At 44.2% G+C, this 16,826-nt stretch overlaps 3 protein-coding genes across 4 annotated transcripts; all 3 read left to right on the top strand.

Moving 5' to 3' along the window:
- Window positions 1-5,922: 5,922 nt before the first annotated feature.
- LOC115747302 lies at window positions 5,923-10,162 on the top strand. The gene is made up of 2 exons (XM_030683403.2): window positions 5,923-6,081; window positions 7,641-10,162. Exon 2 carries the CDS (start codon window positions 7,962-7,964, stop codon window positions 9,882-9,884), a length of 1,923 nt encoding a protein of 640 aa, XP_030539263.1. The 5' UTR covers window positions 5,923-6,081; window positions 7,641-7,961; the 3' UTR covers window positions 9,885-10,162.
- Window positions 10,163-10,690: 528 nt separating this feature from the next.
- LOC115747343 lies at window positions 10,691-13,231 on the top strand. 2 transcript variants are annotated; one of them, XM_048272404.1, is made up of 5 exons: window positions 10,691-10,825; window positions 10,938-10,995; window positions 12,108-12,502; window positions 12,723-12,788; window positions 12,929-13,231. In XM_048272404.1, the coding sequence occupies exons 3-5, from the start codon at window positions 12,122-12,124 to the stop codon at window positions 13,187-13,189; spliced, it is 708 nt and encodes a 235-aa protein (XP_048128361.1). In that variant the 5' UTR covers window positions 10,691-10,825; window positions 10,938-10,995; window positions 12,108-12,121; the 3' UTR covers window positions 13,190-13,231. The 2 variants fall into 2 exon arrangements, with proteins under 2 accessions (XP_048128361.1, XP_030539335.1); XM_030683475.2 differs by lacking the exon at window positions 10,691-10,825 and having other exon boundaries at window positions 10,865-10,995; window positions 12,105-12,502.
- Window positions 13,232-14,223: 992 nt separating this feature from the next.
- Window positions 14,224-16,219, top strand: LOC115747388. The gene is made up of 2 exons (XM_030683536.2): window positions 14,224-15,925; window positions 16,181-16,219. The coding sequence occupies exon 1, from the start codon at window positions 14,479-14,481 to the stop codon at window positions 15,907-15,909; it is 1,431 nt and encodes a 476-aa protein (XP_030539396.2). The 5' UTR covers window positions 14,224-14,478; the 3' UTR covers window positions 15,910-15,925; window positions 16,181-16,219.
- Window positions 16,220-16,826: the final 607 nt, after the last annotated feature.

Genomic DNA, 16,826 nt, shown 5'->3' with positions numbered 1-16,826 from the left:
CCAAATCCGACATGCAAAAACGACGCTGGCGTCGGACCTCCCGAATCAGGACTCGCCCGCCCAAAAATGGCTCGCCTGCGTTTCGTCGCTGTCGAGCGGGTATCCATCTCGGCAGCGACATTCCGAAAAGAGAAGAAATGCCACCTTTTTGGTGGGGGCATTCGGTGAGGATTTCACTCTTCAAAACCCCAAATGCCGAAATTAATGTTGAAGATTATTCTCCACTTTATAATACTTCGCCGTCTCTGAAGTCAACTCCATTCCCTTCCTCCTCTTAGCGTCTCTATTGGGCGACACAAGAAATGGGGAGACTTCAAAGCATCAATAAAATCGCGTGGTTGACGACTGTGTGCGCGAAGCCCATACTTCTCCGTGCGCTCTCTCTCTCTCTCTCCAGAAAATAAATGTCAATTCCAAAGCTTCATTTATTCCGTGAAAAACGACTTCAGAAATATTTTTCTAAAATTAATCGCTTAGAAAAATATTTTGTTTATCCATAACAATTTATGTTTAAATATCTTTGTGATCGATATGATAAAGATTTTCTTCATTCATTTTTCAGAATGCTATAAACAATCGGAATAAATGTTTTCAAAATTGTTCATTTTGCATGAACCAAATAATGTCTAAATAAATAAAAAAAACCCAAATTCCACGAAGTATACGGGATGGGATTCTTTAAATTATCCACTGTGTGTATGATCAAATTCGGATCACGCAACTGATCTTGTGACTATCCCATACGCTGAAATACATGACATATTTATAGCTAAAAATATTTAAAAATAAAACAAAAATAATAAAAATAAAACTTTCCCGGACGAAACGAAAATCAGATTCATACTCGATGTTAGGTTGGGAACAAAGTCGATTCGGTTTCTTGAGAGAAAAAAAAAATGTTGTCTGACTTTTGATTTCGCTTCTATTTAATGTTGTCTCAAAACAAACACTAGAGATATTGGTTGGTACTTCTTAAAGGAGTCGTATCACATTCCTTCAGACATATGTTCTAAAAAGTAAAATGACAACTAAAGAAAGAGCTCTCTTTTAAGCTAAACCACACAACAAGCCCACTTACTTTCTGCCCATCCTCCCCCACCCCCACTCTTCAGGATGTACACCTGTTAAGACGAGGAGTTAGGATCCGCTCCACTAGGCACTAACTAATGAGAACCATCTAATCCATCGCAGTGGCATCGTCACGCCTATCGACCTCTCCTCCTTGTCTCGAGTTCTGGCGGACCAAAAAGACTCTTGTTAGAAAAATTCCATGTCGCTCTCGATAATGAGATATAAAAGTACTTTCTTTTATATGCATGTGGTCTTCCTTCCGCCTATCGGTTTAGAATTTTAGAACGGTTGGCAGCGTTCCCTTGAAATTTTCAGTCTTGAATTATGCGGCATGAACAAGAAACTGTAGACGTTGCCGCATCATGCTCAACCTTCAGGAAGAATTCTAAATTAAGCCTGGATTCGAGGATGTGGAAGGAAAAGGTACTTTATATAGCTTCCTATCCGAGAGGGTAGCGCATGGACGCGGCTCTGGTCGGGTGGGGCCCACGTAGATCCCTCGTGTGCCCGTGGGCCCCGCTGATTTGGGAGTAGGGTCCGCAGACTAAATTTTTCTGAATTGGGCTTAGGTGAGCCGCTTGTTGCGGACTCTTCCTTAGGCCCAAATAGATGGTCTTGGCTTGGGCTCTTCTTGGCGTTGAACCATGGACGGATCGGCTCGGCTTACGTGTCTTTGGTAATCCATCCCATCTTTCCGCTAGACACAAGAAGGTAAAAGTGGGCTCGGAACGAGAAATGTTGTTTCAATTTGTGGCGACGACGACGTTTTATGCGAAGTAGTGATTGAAAACGATTCTGATGAAACTTTCTTGCAGAATTCGGGATGCTCTCGTCTTGTCTAGCCTCGAGTCAAGCGAAGGATGAATCAATGGACGGTCGAGTCGTGGGTTGAGATGTGTAGCTTCGTGTAGCGGGTCTAACACCAACCAAGAAATCGACTCGAGCAACAGCTAATCTCAAATTAGGTTTATTGGACCTTCGCACATTCTGATTCCCACCCCCACAGTGATGTAAAGAAGGTTAGTCGAACCGAGATTGTAGTTAAACCACCCGATTGATGGAAATTATTAATTACCATAAGCGAATTTGAGTAAACCAAATGCGTGGAGGTTTAGAAAATTAATCCGTGAAAAAATAAGATTAATCAAATCAAATCAGTATTTAGGCAGAAGGCAATTCGGTCCCCAAGGATCCAGATCCCTGATGTTTTCTTTGATCAGCATGTCTTGTACTTTCGATGGACACCTTTTTCTGTGTCGGACGGGACAGGACACACGCCATGGTTGCCTCTGGCCTCGACTACACACCCACTTCTCATATTTAATTTCCATAAACTTGGTCAACTCTCCGCAGAACCAGAACAACGATCGTTTACGTCTCTGACCACAAGCGTGCGGATTAAGTATTCTCTCCAGACCTTAAACATCATTGTATTATCGTGTCATTTCATTTTCCTTATTTCTTTTCGATTCGTACAAATTTAAGATCGCAAAGTATGCATGCATCTAAATCGCTCTTTTTCTAGTAAGACGTCGTCGAAACTTCTTTTTTCATTCGACTTTATGCAATTGTGATCGATATTTTGGACCGGCTACCACCTCGTAATTGCAATGTTGCTATCCCGAATGTCATATGGAGTAGTCTCGTTGTCAACCAACTCCTTCCCATCGGCCCAAACAAATAAATAGCATTTAATTTATTTCGTTGAGAATGAATGATATTTCTAAAAACAATTGCGTGAATAGTTTGAAATATTCAGCCCACGAAAAATACTTTCATTACCGACAACGTTTTATATCTAACATTTACGTAAACGATCAAAATATTTTTTGCTCGTTCATTTTTATAAGCTATATGATCGAACAACCTTTTGAAAAATATTTTCAAATCATCCATTTTTCAATAATCAAACCGAGCTTAATTAAAAGAATGGAAATTCTGGCATCCTCCCCTTTCGGTATGTTCAAAGATTAAGAAGAAAATGTTTGGTATGAAATGCAGGATAAGCTTGAACGCTCGCGCTAGAGATTCACTCCGATTATTTCCAGATACCTTGGCACGAGTCCTCTCCCTCATTGGCCACGCTGAACCTACTCGGTTTGAATAAACTCATTCAATAATCACACATTTTTAAGTATATGATATTGATCGTGCGTGTGGGAGATTAATTAATCTTTAATTGCGGGATAAGCAAGGGTGATTAGTTGGGGGACAGATGATGACAGGCAGAATCCCCCACCAAGTGTAGGGTCTCCTAACATCGATTACATAAAACTAGTCATATTGTCCTTTATGCTTCGTGATGAATGAGAAAAGAGAGAAAAAACTAAACATATAATTCTGTCCTGTGCTCGAAAATTTTATTTCATCCTTACAACACAGTCGTGGAATAAGGAGTTTCAATATCCATATTGTAACGGCTTGATCCGTTTCACGCTTGGCAAATCTCTAAATGAATATCCTCAACAACAACGCAATATAATGATCAATGGAAAATGTGTGTTTACTTGTGAATTACTCGATATGACCTCTTGCATCCGGCGTAGGATTTTGAAACCTTACAAACTTCCCCACCAAAAAAAAAAAACCGAAGTCCTCGTTAGTGTTGGATTGCATCGCCAAGTGATACTTCCCGTATTAGATGCGTGGTCGGATGCGTGGTCGGGCAATTTCTTACGCATTTGGCATCTTAAGAGCATGTTAGGAGGTGCTTACCCAAATCCTCTCACATCTATTTGGATCGGGTATGGGGCTACTCTGTCCATGAACTGCATATCTGCTCGGGTGGATCGTATTCTAATATCATTTGTAACTACTCAATCCGTTTCACGTGAATGAAACTCCAAAAACGAGTGGTTCTAGAAATTATACAATGTAGTGAGAAAAATTGTCCAAAAAAATCATAAATCTATTGCACTTTTACCAATTTAGTCATAAACCCACATTTCTTTAGCCAATTCAATCATAAACCTTTTAATTTTGTTACTTTAATTCTAAATTTTTTTTCGCATTTTGCCGATTGAGTTGGCCCAGCCAATTTTGGCCAAAAATTCTTGAAATGGATGTCGTCCGTCATACGTAGCATGGCCGACGCCGACATGGACAATTTTAATATTTTAATTTTTTTCTCTTATTTGTTCTTATGTTTTCCTTCTATACATTTTCATTTTTTTGTTCTTTTTCCATCCGCTAGCTTGCTGGGCCTCGTTAATGGCTGGCAGAGATCGTCGGCCTTGGGCAAGGGCAAAACCTCGCCCGATCCGGCTAAAGGCTCCCCTCACCCAAGGCCCGCCCTAGTCTGCCAAGGCAATGATGATAATGATGATCCACTTTTAGTAACCGTAAACCCTTCTAGGATGGACGGAACGATGATGATCCTTATGACCCCCCCAAAAAAAAAACTCCAAGGAGAAAGACGGAACAAATGTACAATCAAAGCCACAGGATTCCACATGGGCGGTAGCATTCAAGTTGGCTTTCCATTCCATCCCCCCCGCCCCAAACAACACAACCAAGTCCACGTGGCAGATTCCATACAGACAATTTTGCCGTTTCCTAGGGACTTTCAGATTTAGCCAAAAATCAAAGATTCCGGCTTTGTTATCATCTTTAAGCCGCAGATCCCAAGAACATCTGCGAGCTAAATGCTGTGAGAACTCCATAGGATGCGACCTCAAGCTCTCAAATAGCATTGACTTTTCTTGTTCTAGGTAACAACACAACAAAGAAGTTTAAAAAAAAAAAAAGCAAATAAAAAGAAAAAATATATATATGAATTAGGAAATTGAGGAAAAAGACAAGCGGCAAATGAAGATTCCACGGGCATTGTGGGCTCCGCCGGCGTTGTTGGGGCGTCACACGTCCCGGTTTCTCGGTGGCCACCAATGGGAGCGAGTTACGTAAGCACGTCGCTCTCCTCGACGTGGCGACAACCATTGATTTTGACGCCCCGCTGGGCCCCACTCTCCTTTTTTGTTCTCTTGTCAGCATTTGGACGAAGGTACGAGATGGTGGGGCCCCCACCCCGTTATATAATTTTTCTTTTTCAATTAGGGAATTTTGTTGGATACAGATCCCACTCCCCACATCAATTGCTATTATTTTTTACTTCCTCAAACATTTTTCTCCATGAATTTCGCGAGAACTCTAATTGGTTACTAAATATTTGGCTATAATTTTTATTTGTTATTTATAAGCAATAATTGGTTTTATTGGTGATTTAAAGTTTAAACGTATGATTAATTCCCATCATAGGTTTGATTTAGAAAAAAAAAATAATTAATTAAATAAGGAGAAGCTGAGGTAAGCAACAACGATTTTGCGGGGCTGCAGTTGTGCCGCACGCACTCGAAACGCAGCGCCGCCGCGGATCTAAAATGCCAGATTATATTCAACGGTGAATGAATGCGCGGTCGATTCCGGCATCCCAATAATTAGCGCCCGCGGCCAATGAGGAGGCGCCACGTGCAGCGTGGAGATTCCCAACCCAACCGATTGCCGTAGGTTCCGTTGGATGCTGTGAAGGGAAGTTGCACGGGTGGCTCAAGATGCGCCCTCCCGCTTCCGGTCAAGCCCTTTTGGTTTCTTCCAACAGCGAAATACCCCGAATGCCCCTCGCTCGGGCGCGCGTAACGCGGGTCACTTCTGACTTTTCGATCCCCAGTCGTTGTCAGCATAAAGTAAGGAGTAGGCGATGTCCCAATCGGGTTACTCTCTCTCTCCCTCTCGGCTGTCGCCTGTCCTTGGAGGATGTTTAGCGGGGGAGGGCATTTTCGGTATTTCGCGAGCGCGAAGCTCAGCACCTTCCGTTTATCGGAAAAATTTAGAGCCGTCCAGATCCATTATTCTATTTATTTATGTGTTTATTTTCCTAATTGCTCTCTCTCTCTCTCTCTCTCAGTTTCCACTTGGTGAATTTCATCTCGCAGTTTCTGTTATATGTCTGGGTTTGGTGGATTCGTGGGATGTTCCCGGTTGTTGCTTCTGAGATTACCTGAGTTCGTCTTCAAGGTAGGCGTTTTCTGTCTCTTTCTCAGTTTTCCAATCGATTCGTCTCGCGCTCCGGACCAGATGATGTGTTTTCTTCGCTGCTTTTCGCCATTCCTGAATGGTCCGTGACCGACAGACAGTTTGTGTTATGTGACGACACGAGCCCGTTTCCTCGGATTCAAAGTCGATTCTGTGGTTTCCATGTGTCGATCGTTTCTGCGCGTGCGCTTTCTTGTTTGCTGATGCAATCAAGCGTTGGATGGGTTTCGATTTCGATTGTTGAAGAATCGAGCTTTGCTGCGTCTGTCCGGATTCCTTTTGCATTTTACATCCTTCGGGATGTTACATGCACGAGGTCTTGTAAATCTATTCGAGTCTTAGATGCAGAAAGTAGCTTCAATGCAATTTTTGTTCTTCTTTTTTTCTTTTTGGAATTTTTCATTTTCTCGTGGTGACCTTGAGCTGGTTACCTTGCATTGGTTCTTCATGGAGTGTCAGTTTTCACTTTATCAGCTGTACTGACTTGCTGCAGCTATGTGGTATCTTAAATCTGATTACGAGATTGCATGTTTCTAACATGGGGTTTACAGAAAACGGTGATATTTGCTATAAATTTCGAATTTGACCCATAGACTTCTGGCTTGGGATCTACGCTGCGATTTGGATATGAACCCCCTGTCCTCCTTAGTATAGAGGCACCTCGAAACCCAGAAGATGATTTTCTTAATCTGCCTTATCTCAGACATTGATTTGACTTGGCTGGGAAATTAACTCCTGGTGATGAGAAATCCACGACCACATGGATGCTGACATGGATATACATATGCAGTGCACATGCTTGCTAACAACAGCTATGTCCATTTTCTATTGATGAATACTGCAATTAATAACTAATACTGTTCAGAAATAGACTGCTGATTTTCCCTATAGACACCATATTGATCTGTACATCAAAACTCTTTCTTCATTTCTTGAGTGTCTTTTGCCTTGCCCGTCAACGGCTGTCAAACATGTATACTTAGATCTTTGAGAATGAAGATGACGGGGTTCGAGATTGTGGTTACTTTACTATACCTCTCTTATCTTTTTCCTCGTGTGATTCACAAGATTCAATAGAGGAACAATAATTGAAGAGTCATATGGAGACGTCAATTACTAGAATATTTATCAATTTCCTTCTGTTTGTCGACATCCGTACACCAGTTTTCGCTCCCTGTCGTTTCCTCATTTCTTGAGGTAAAGCTCGGCTCCATATATTTTTTTGCCACTTTAGTGTGCGCATTTGTCACAAACCAAAATTCCGCTACCCTAACGTTACATCCTGGCCTTTTCTCTTTTTTTTTTTTAAAGACGTGCTGAGATATGGACCTTCAGAAATAGTTATTCCAGGTTTTCCCAGATTTATCATTTCTCACTTCCACTGGTTTCCCGTATTGAAATAGAGTCGTTGCGTGAGGTTTGAAGTATAATTGTGCTAGAGATTAGGTAGCTCTGGTCTTATAGTTCCCATTTTACTGAATCAGATTAGATGCCTCCATCTATTATTATGTGGCTATTGCTGACTACTCTCTGATTTGTAGGATTAATGAAGCTGGACAATTACCTAGCAAGGAGCAGGAGACGCTCCCACGATCTTTTGGACTTGATCCTGACCGGCCTTATTAAAGGCTTCTATCCTCGAAACGTGATAAGATATTCTAGAAAATAACCGCTTCTTTTGAAAGATCAGTTCCCTGACATAAAATGGATAGGTCAGACACGTCAGGCTTTGTAAGTGGTGGAGCTACCTTGATGAGGGTTCCTTGCGCATTTTATTTATTAGGATGGAATACTGCCTCTGTTGAAGTCCAGTAATGATTTTTCTTCTTGGGCCCTTCTGTTTGTTATAGATATAGCTTAAGATGACTGCCATGGATCTTAACAAGAAGGGTGGTCTATTTTCACATGAACTTTCTAAACCCGATCATTTTGGGGACACCACTCTACGGCTGAATTGCCTTGGTTATGGAGGAAGCAAGTTGCCAAGAGGAGGAAAAAATGCCAGCAATCGGGAGATCAACTTTACCATGTCCTCGGAAGATGGATGTCAGTTGATGCTTGGATTGGGCCCCACGCCAAGCGCCTATTGTGATGGCTACTGTAAAGCTAGTAAGGGCAAAGGATTAGCCGCTTTGCAATCACAAACTTTAGCTTCCGATTGCAATTCTACCTTAAAGCTTGGACTTTCTGAAGGCCAAAGCATGCTGGAGGGTTCAGTTTCTGGGGAAAATAATGTTAGTGCTACCGTTGCTGGCCAAGTGTCTGCCGAGGGTTGTAGATTACTTATTCCTGTAGTTGATGAGGGGTCTACATCAGCAAAGAAGTCTGGTGGTTACATGCCATCTCTTCTTTTGGCTCCTAGGATGGATAGTGTGACATCCTTTCAGACACAGGAACTGCTGGAGCTTGGGACCAAATCTCATTGTCAACAGTCACAAGTGAGCTGTGAGCTGTCAGCTACAACAGAAATGTCAATTGGCACTGTTTCCGAGCAAACTACTGCGACCGCATCGTCAGACCAAAGGACGAGCAATCCCAAGAAATGCAAGTTCCATGGTTGCTCGAAGGGAGCACGGGGAGCATCAGGCCTTTGTATTGGTCATGGGGGTGGTCAGAGATGCCAAAAACCTGGGTGCAACAAAGGTGCAGAGAGCCGGACGGCATATTGTAAGGCTCATGGTGGGGGTAGGAGGTGTCAGCATCTGGGGTGCACCAAAAGCGCCGAGGGAAAGACTGATTATTGCATAGCCCATGGCGGAGGCAGACGGTGTGGTCACCCCGGAGGGTGCGCCAAAGCCGCACGAGGCAAGTCAGGGCTCTGCATAAGACATGGCGGTGGAAAGAGATGTAAGATGGAGGGTTGCACCCGCAGTGCTGAAGGCCAGGCTGGACTGTGCATATCTCATGGTGGTGGTCGAAGGTGCCAGTACCTGGCATGCATGAAGGGGGCCCAAGGTAGCACCATGTACTGTAAGGCTCACGGTGGTGGGAAGAGGTGCATCTTTGCTGGGTGCACAAAAGGTGCCGAAGGGAGCACGCCCCTGTGCAAGGGGCATGGTGGAGGGAAGCGTTGCCTTTTCGATGGTGGGGGGATTTGCCCAAAAAGTGTACATGGAGGCACAAACTTTTGTGTTGCCCATGGTGGTGGGAAGAGGTGTGCTATCCCGGGCTGCACAAAGAGTGCGCGTGGTCGGACCGACTGCTGTGTGAAGCATGGGGGAGGGAAGCGGTGCAAATTTGAAAATTGCGAGAAGAGTGCCCAGGGTAGTACTGATTTTTGTAAGGCGCACGGTGGGGGTAAGCGGTGCACGTGGCCGGAAGGTAAGTGTGAGAAATTCGCAAGGGGTAAGAGTGGTCTGTGCGCTGCACACAGCAGCATGGCCCAGGAGCGGGAGAACAACCGAGGTGGCCTTATCGGGCCCGGGCTCTTCCATGGGCTCGTGTCTGCTGCTTTGACTGCCAGGAGCAGCTTGGATAACACTCTCTCATCCTCAGGAATCGGAGATTCTGTCGATTCGCTGGAGAGGCCAGCGAGAAGGCAACATCTCATACCACCTCAGGTTCTGGTTCCTCTGTCAATGAAGTCCTCATCATCCTTTTCACCTTTCGTGAGTGCTGAGAAGCCAGAGGAACGAACGAGTGGTTATGGCGCCCATTTGGATGTAGGCAGCAGCAGTGGGACCAGAAAGAGCTTGGATGCCATGATACCAGAAGGTAGGGTTCATGGTGGCGGACTCATGTCCCTGCTCGGGGGTAATCTGAAGAACGCAATTGATGGAATGTGAGGATCGAATTGGCTGTTCATCATTGTAGCATTTCCATGGGGTTAATTAGGTGTCTCGAATCATTGAATTTGTGTACAGTGTTGTCCCACGGGGTCTGGTGACTTCTCATACAGTTTGTAAGGCAATAGGTTTCTGTGTTGTGGCTTTGTTGTTGAAACCTGTTTCAATGTGATGCTTTTTGGGTAAAATTGTTCCCAACAAAGCCAAGCTGGGAATACCAATAAGAACAATTGGCTGCATTTATGGGGAATCTGTTGTATGAGAAAACTTTCATCTTTGATGCTCCTTTGCACTCCCTTTCTCCCATCTAAATTCGCTTTTTTCAGCTAGTTCGGCATATCATGGTCTCCAAGTTTCTACAGTACCAGACGAGTGTGGCGGGATTGTTTTTCCAGCATGTCCTAAGCTCGGCAAAACGCATCAGCGAATCAACTGTGGCAAATTGAGAACTTACCATCTCATGATAGGTAAACCAATTATACCTCACACCAAACCCAAACTCAAACTCGTTATGGATTGAACCACTGTCGCAAACATACTTAGATGAATTCGCGATTTCCCCACGGAACACCTTCTGCCTTTTTCGGCTACGCGTCGATTATTATTTTCGCAAATTCTCCGATGAGTTAAGGATAGTTAAATGACAATATTCTCATGTTAATGAGACCATTATTGATGGTATATGCCCTGACAATACTTCATTTGTGTTTCGGTGATTCTTCTCCAAACATGCTGGATCAAACAAGGTCAAAACTATTTTCAAAGTACAAAAATATCATCCGAAATCAAATTAGAAAGATGCAGCAGGGGGCCCACCGCCTCACTTACCTATATATATGCGGAGCACTCCCCTGGTCCTCCCTCCTCCTCCCTCTTCTCTCTGGTTTCATGCAATCGCTATGCTCTCAGGATTAGGTTTTGCTCTGTCCTTCTCGGTGCAGGTGATTCGTCAACAACTACATAGCTTGGTCATTCGAGTTTTTTACGCTTGAGATTGTCGAGCGATCACTGCATCTCGCTGATCGATTCTCTTCCTCCTCCTCTGTCTTCTAGTTGCAGAGATAATCGAGTTCTGGCGCGAGCTGGACACATATCGAAAAAGGCTTTTCAGGTAAGCTAGTAACGAGAATGGAAATAGTAGCTTCAGAGGTTTCGATCGCTCTTCCAGTGGGTGCAATAGGCATGGAAGCGACGGAAACACGAGGTTCGGGAGTATTGGGCGATGACTGTCGAAAAGTTCGATATGCCGAGCTTCTTTTCTCCATCGCCAGTTCATTTTCATGGATTCAAGTTCGTTCATTTTGCTATCGCTCCATAGGTCGGACTTGACTTTTGAGTAGCCTCTGAAATGCTTCTGTCTTCCAGACGCGTGAAGCTAGGAGCTATTATACGAATCCCTTTGCTTTATGAGTTTTTGTTAAGCTCCTCAGTTGATGTTCACCGAAATCCGCTGTTTGGATTAGGATTCGAACTCGCTCGTCAGTCATGTTTCATGTTTCATGGATCGCTCCTGGTTTGATTTCTGATTTTCTCTTTCTGGAATCTGTCGTCAAAATTCAAACTTGGGCGGGAATTGCAACTTTTGGAGTAAGAGAGACTTCGGAGTCAAAAGGAATAATGAAAACAAGAGCAATTAGATGGATCAGTTTGTTTGCTTATTTAAGTGCATCATGACTGATAGTAATTCTTTGAATAACGCCATTGGGGTTTTTGATGTGTGCTTGAAGAAGCCGCTTGAGTTGCTAGTACTCTCATCTATAGCCGTTATGGCTAAATTGATAGCAAAGTGACGGTTCGTAGAAACAATTGTTTTGTCGTGATCTACATTAAGCGTTCTCCTCGTATTTAATTTCTTTGGCCTGTACTTCCTGGGCAATACAGGAAATAAATGCTACGTTAAATTTCCCAAAATTCAAGCTTTCAGTTTCAGGGAAGAACTCAAGGATATTGATCATAAATTTACCCGTCTTTGACTGATGATGGGAAGTAGGTCGATCAGGGTTTGATCGTTTTAGAGTTACGTATTTGGAGAGCCATAGAGAAACCCCAATCTGAAAGAAATGAATGAGAAACCTCTGGGTCTTTTGTAATTGAAAGTGTATTCGATTTAGTCGTGATTATCACTCCAAGAAGATGTACTAGATATCATTTAGAGGTCTTCCAGGTGAAATGATGTCTGAATGAAACATAGTTAGACATACATCTTTCTTCTGTGGAAAGCAGGAGAAGAAGGCCTCATGGAAAACCTTTATGGCCACAACTCGCGACTTGCTAAGATGAGGGCATTAACTGGAAATCTTCCCGTGATCAACACGCGCACAATGGACAGTAATCTGCTGCAGGGGAGAGGCCGCCAAAGGCATTTCCAGATGAATCAAAACATCGATACATATTCACCTATCATCAAGTTTCTGTTAAAATCTCCATCATCAGCTGTGGAGAACAACGATTCCATCTCACCGGTTATGGTTAATATGGAGGAAGACACACTGGTGGTGGATGGTGTCTTACTGGCATCGGATTCTGGAGGATCCTCTTCGGGTGACAGTCGGCACAAGAGGGCAACTTATCGAGCAGGAGAGGAGAATTGTCTCTTCTCTTATGGATCAAGACGGCATGTGAGTCTTCTCCTCCCATTTTCATATGGTGAAAGAGTTCTTTTTTCTTCCTTTCAAGTCCGTTTCCCGGTGTAAAACTGTGCTGCAGTCAGATATATGCTGGTAATGTGGCCCATGATAAACCATTCTTGCCACCAGCGGTCAATCTACAATCACACTACAATTGTCCAGAGTTCATATGCTTTGAAATTTAACAGTTGCGTCTTTACTCCATTCGCAGCATGTTCATGGAAAAGGAGAGCAGGCGCAGCGGTTCTCCCCTTCTGCCATGAAGGTCAACCCTGAGGTATGAAATGTTCTTTCTCACGAATAGCAAACTATAAAGTTACATGCACAATGAGTTTTCAAGATAGTTTATGCGAATTTCTCATGGACAATGGTTTACAATACATCACAAGTCTTTTTAAGGGGCTCTCTGTTGATCAGGCGAGCAGAGCAGTATTCACAAGAGTAGAAATGGCAACCACCACAACCAACAGACCTAGACAAATCCACTACTCTTCCGGCAGAACAATGTGCCCTCGCGACTGGTCACCGCAGGATGATGGCATTCAGATCACTTTACCTTGTCATCCCGGTGTATCGCCATCAAGGGAAGATGTAGATACATACATTCAACATTTTCTGGATGGCCAGTCTCATACTACAAAGAGGTTGCCGGTCTTCAATGAAATACGCAGCCCATAAAGCTCCACTTTGTTTGTGCCAACCCCCAGCACCTGTTTCGACTAGTCTTTTGACATCCAGGCAAATGCCTTTCCAACATCACTCAGCGCCCCTCTTACGAAGCTAGTAACTCTGGGCTACTGCTAACATTCCTCTGACATGGATACATACCCATGTCTGATTCAGGTTTGATGCATGTACATAACACATTGCCATGGACTCCAGGTTCTTACTGTATACAAACCCTCTTTGATCACACTGGTGGTTATAGTAGTCACTGTTTCTTTTTTTTGTTTGGGTCAAAATAGTCGGCACTGTTTAGAGAACACTTCCTTCTCTACCGCAGCATTTCAGAGTTCCACATTTTTTCTTGTCTTCCTATATTCCCTAGCTGAATAAGAGGATGCAAGCCGTGTGTGCAGGCGGGAGCAAACAAAGAAATTGAGATTGAACACCTCACATTGGCGAAGATAGTTGTTCTGTTACACTTCTTGTAGACATTCATTCACCCCAAAAGTTGCCTATGCATAAAGTTGGTCTCAACATGCTTGTGACAATATACTTTGATGTATGTCTCATGTTGTTTAGATGAGCACAGATACGTCCTTTTTCATTTGGTTCAATAAGTTTACCTATTGAACCAATCTTCAGAACATCTAACTACAGCTACAGTCCAAGTTGAACCGTTGCATCCAAATACAAGATAGAAGGGCATACTTAAGCCGTTTCAGAGTGAACTTTGACCTGCTGGTGCTGCCACATATCACAATTACGGGCTGCAATTCCATTTTGTGCTACGAAACTTGGAATTGATAATTGAGAGACTACATGGTAACGCGACTAATCTGGAAATTAGAAGCTTTATTAGGAAAAAAGAGAGCTGGAAGTTGCCCATGGAAAATGATGATTATGATATGATAACAGTAACAACAACAATCAATGTAGACAACGAAAGAAGAAGGGGGAAACCAACTTGTTCTGTAATGGTTCCACTGGCAGGAAAAATGATGGGTCAGGAAAAAAGGGCTACAAAAACTGTTGATTCATGAAAGAGAAATCCGAAATTACGAAAATTCCTCATTTTCTGACGTGGCAATGATGTCTCCATCTGATCTGGTAGCAAATGGATAAGCCAATTCAGCTTCATCCGCGCTTCATCTCTTAGAGCAAAGTGTGGATAGAGGTCCAGCCATGGGAGAGAAACCACAGCCACAACTCATCTTCAAAGCCTGTGAGATCGCTGTTCTTCGCCATGGATTTGCTGGAATCGGAAAGCACACCCAAATTCTACTTCCTCTGTATGATTCCAGATGACACTCTCTCTCTTCTCACCTCCCCACATTCCGTTCTCCTCGTCCCCCACCAAGCTCTCATCCTCCTTCCCCTTCAGACCCCACGCAGCTCCCCCCGCCACCCACCTCCCCAACTCCTCTGGCTCTGACCCTCCACCCAAGGTCATCATCGTCGGCGCCGGCCTCGCGGGTCTCGCCGCCGCCGCCCGCCTCCGCTCCCACGACGTCCCTTTCCTCCTCCTCGAAGCCTCCGACGCGGTCGGCGGCCGCGTGCGGACCGACCTCGTCGACGGCTTCCTTCTCGACCGGGGTTTCCAGATCTTCATCACGGCCTACCCCGAAGCCCAGAAGCTGCTCGACTACCGGGCCCTGGACCTCAAGAGATTCTATTCGGGCGCCCTCGTTTACTACGACGGCCGGTTCCACACCGTGGCTGACCCCATCAGGCACTTCTCCGACTCCGTTAACACCCTGGTCAACCCGATCGGGTCGGTCCTGGATAAATTGCTCATCGGATTGGCAAGGATTCGGGTCCTGAGCAGGTCGGACCGGGAAATTCTGACCGCCGATGAGGTACGGACGATTGACCTGTTGACAAAATTAGGATTCTCAGATTCGATTGTGGAACGGTTCTTCAGGCCCTTTTTCGGAGGGATCTTCTTCGACAGGGAGCTCGAGACCACCTCTAGGCTCTTCGATTTCGTCTTCAAGTGCCTCGCTCTCGGAGACAATGCTCTTCCAGCGAAAGGGATCGCCGCCATTCCCAAGCAATTAGCGCTCAAATTGCCGCAGGAATCGATCTTGTTGAACACCAAAGCAGTGTCAATTGAATTCGACAAGTCCGAATCGCCGATTTTGAGATTGGAGAGTGGAGAAATTCTCCGAAGTGAGCTTGGAGTGATCGTTGCGGTTGAGGAACCTGCAGCCGCTAAGCTTTTGGCGGGAAAATATGAAGGAGCGAAGGCCAACAGAAAACCACCACGAAGCACGGTTTGCTTGTATTTCGCGGCGGACCGGGACCGGATCCCTGTCAAAGATCCGGTTCTTTTCCTCAATGGGTCGGGTAAGGGGATTGTGAATAACATGTTTTTTGCCACCAATGTGGCTCCGTCCTACGGCCCGCCCGAGAAGGCTCTGGTGTCCGTGTCATTGATCGGGCTGTTCGAGGGGGTGAGCGATAATGACTTGACGGCCAAGGTGGTTCGGGAGCTCACCGATTGGTTCGGGGAGTCTGCGGTGGGTTCGTGGAGGCACCTGAGGACTTACAGGATCGGGTTCGCGCAGCCGAACCAATGCCCGCCCACCGACTTGACTAAGGATCCGAGGGTCGGGTCGGGCGTGTACGTGTGTGGGGATTACCTGACATCGGCCACTTTCGATGGGGCTCTGGTTTCAGGGAGATTGGCGGCTGAAGCTTTGCTCAAAGATAGGGCATTGATCCGAATTTAAGCGAAAACGAGCTTTTCTTAGGGCTATTTGTTAGTAAGAAGTGTGATTAAATTTTATAAATCTAACTGACTAGGGTGATGTCTCCTACCAATTTACCAATTTAAGATAACGAACACGCAGTGAAGGAACAGTCCCTCGGAATCGTTGAAGAATGACTTTAGTGCCATTTTACCAAATTAAAAAAAAAAATTGCGATAACCGACTTCGAATTTAATTTCCAAATCAAATACCTTCTTCATAGTTCAATACGTTCGATTATATTTTTCTCTTTTGAAAGGAATTTCAAGCTGCATTTATCTCCCGCATAGATCGAGGCCGTTCGACAATGATTTGGCGGGACGGTTGAGCTCGGCTGCGAAGCTCGTTTGACTCGCGAGCTTGTCGCGGAGGCTAATGATGTGAGCAATCTAAATTTGAGAAATAAAAGTGTTGGAGACCAACAATTCATTATTTAGAAAGATGTATTAAGACAAATTTAGTTAACCTCTAACACAATTTTCACATTAGTTTTAGTTTCGTGATGAATTGCTCCTAATGAAATTTCATTTTTCTCAATCACTTTTTCTCTCAAGAAGGCGATGTATATGAGCTAACAACCAACATTGTGACAATTTCATCTTTGGTCAAAGATATAAAAAAAAATGGGAGCATTTTCACAAAAACGTGCTAAATTTCATTCAAGTGACAATTCCAACTCTAACTTTCAAGCATTACTAAGAAAGACACCGACTTTCACTTGGAGGATAAATTTGGCCACAACTTTGAAGTGTTCTATAAAAATGCACCAACATTTACCCGAGAGATAGTTTAGGACCCAAGTATTTTTTTTGCAAAAAACCCAAAAAGAAAAGATTCACATTTAATCGTTAGGGAAATTCCAAATAAGGGCTAGAAATGCTTTTGTTCTCTCAAAAGAG

Source organism: Rhodamnia argentea, chromosome 11, assembly GCF_020921035.1.
Source record: "Rhodamnia argentea isolate NSW1041297 chromosome 11, ASM2092103v1, whole genome shotgun sequence".
Classification (NCBI taxonomy): Eukaryota; Viridiplantae; Streptophyta; class Magnoliopsida; order Myrtales; family Myrtaceae; genus Rhodamnia; species Rhodamnia argentea.
The sequence above is the reverse complement of the archived record's forward strand: the minus strand, read 5'-3'. Positions and strand labels throughout refer to the sequence as shown.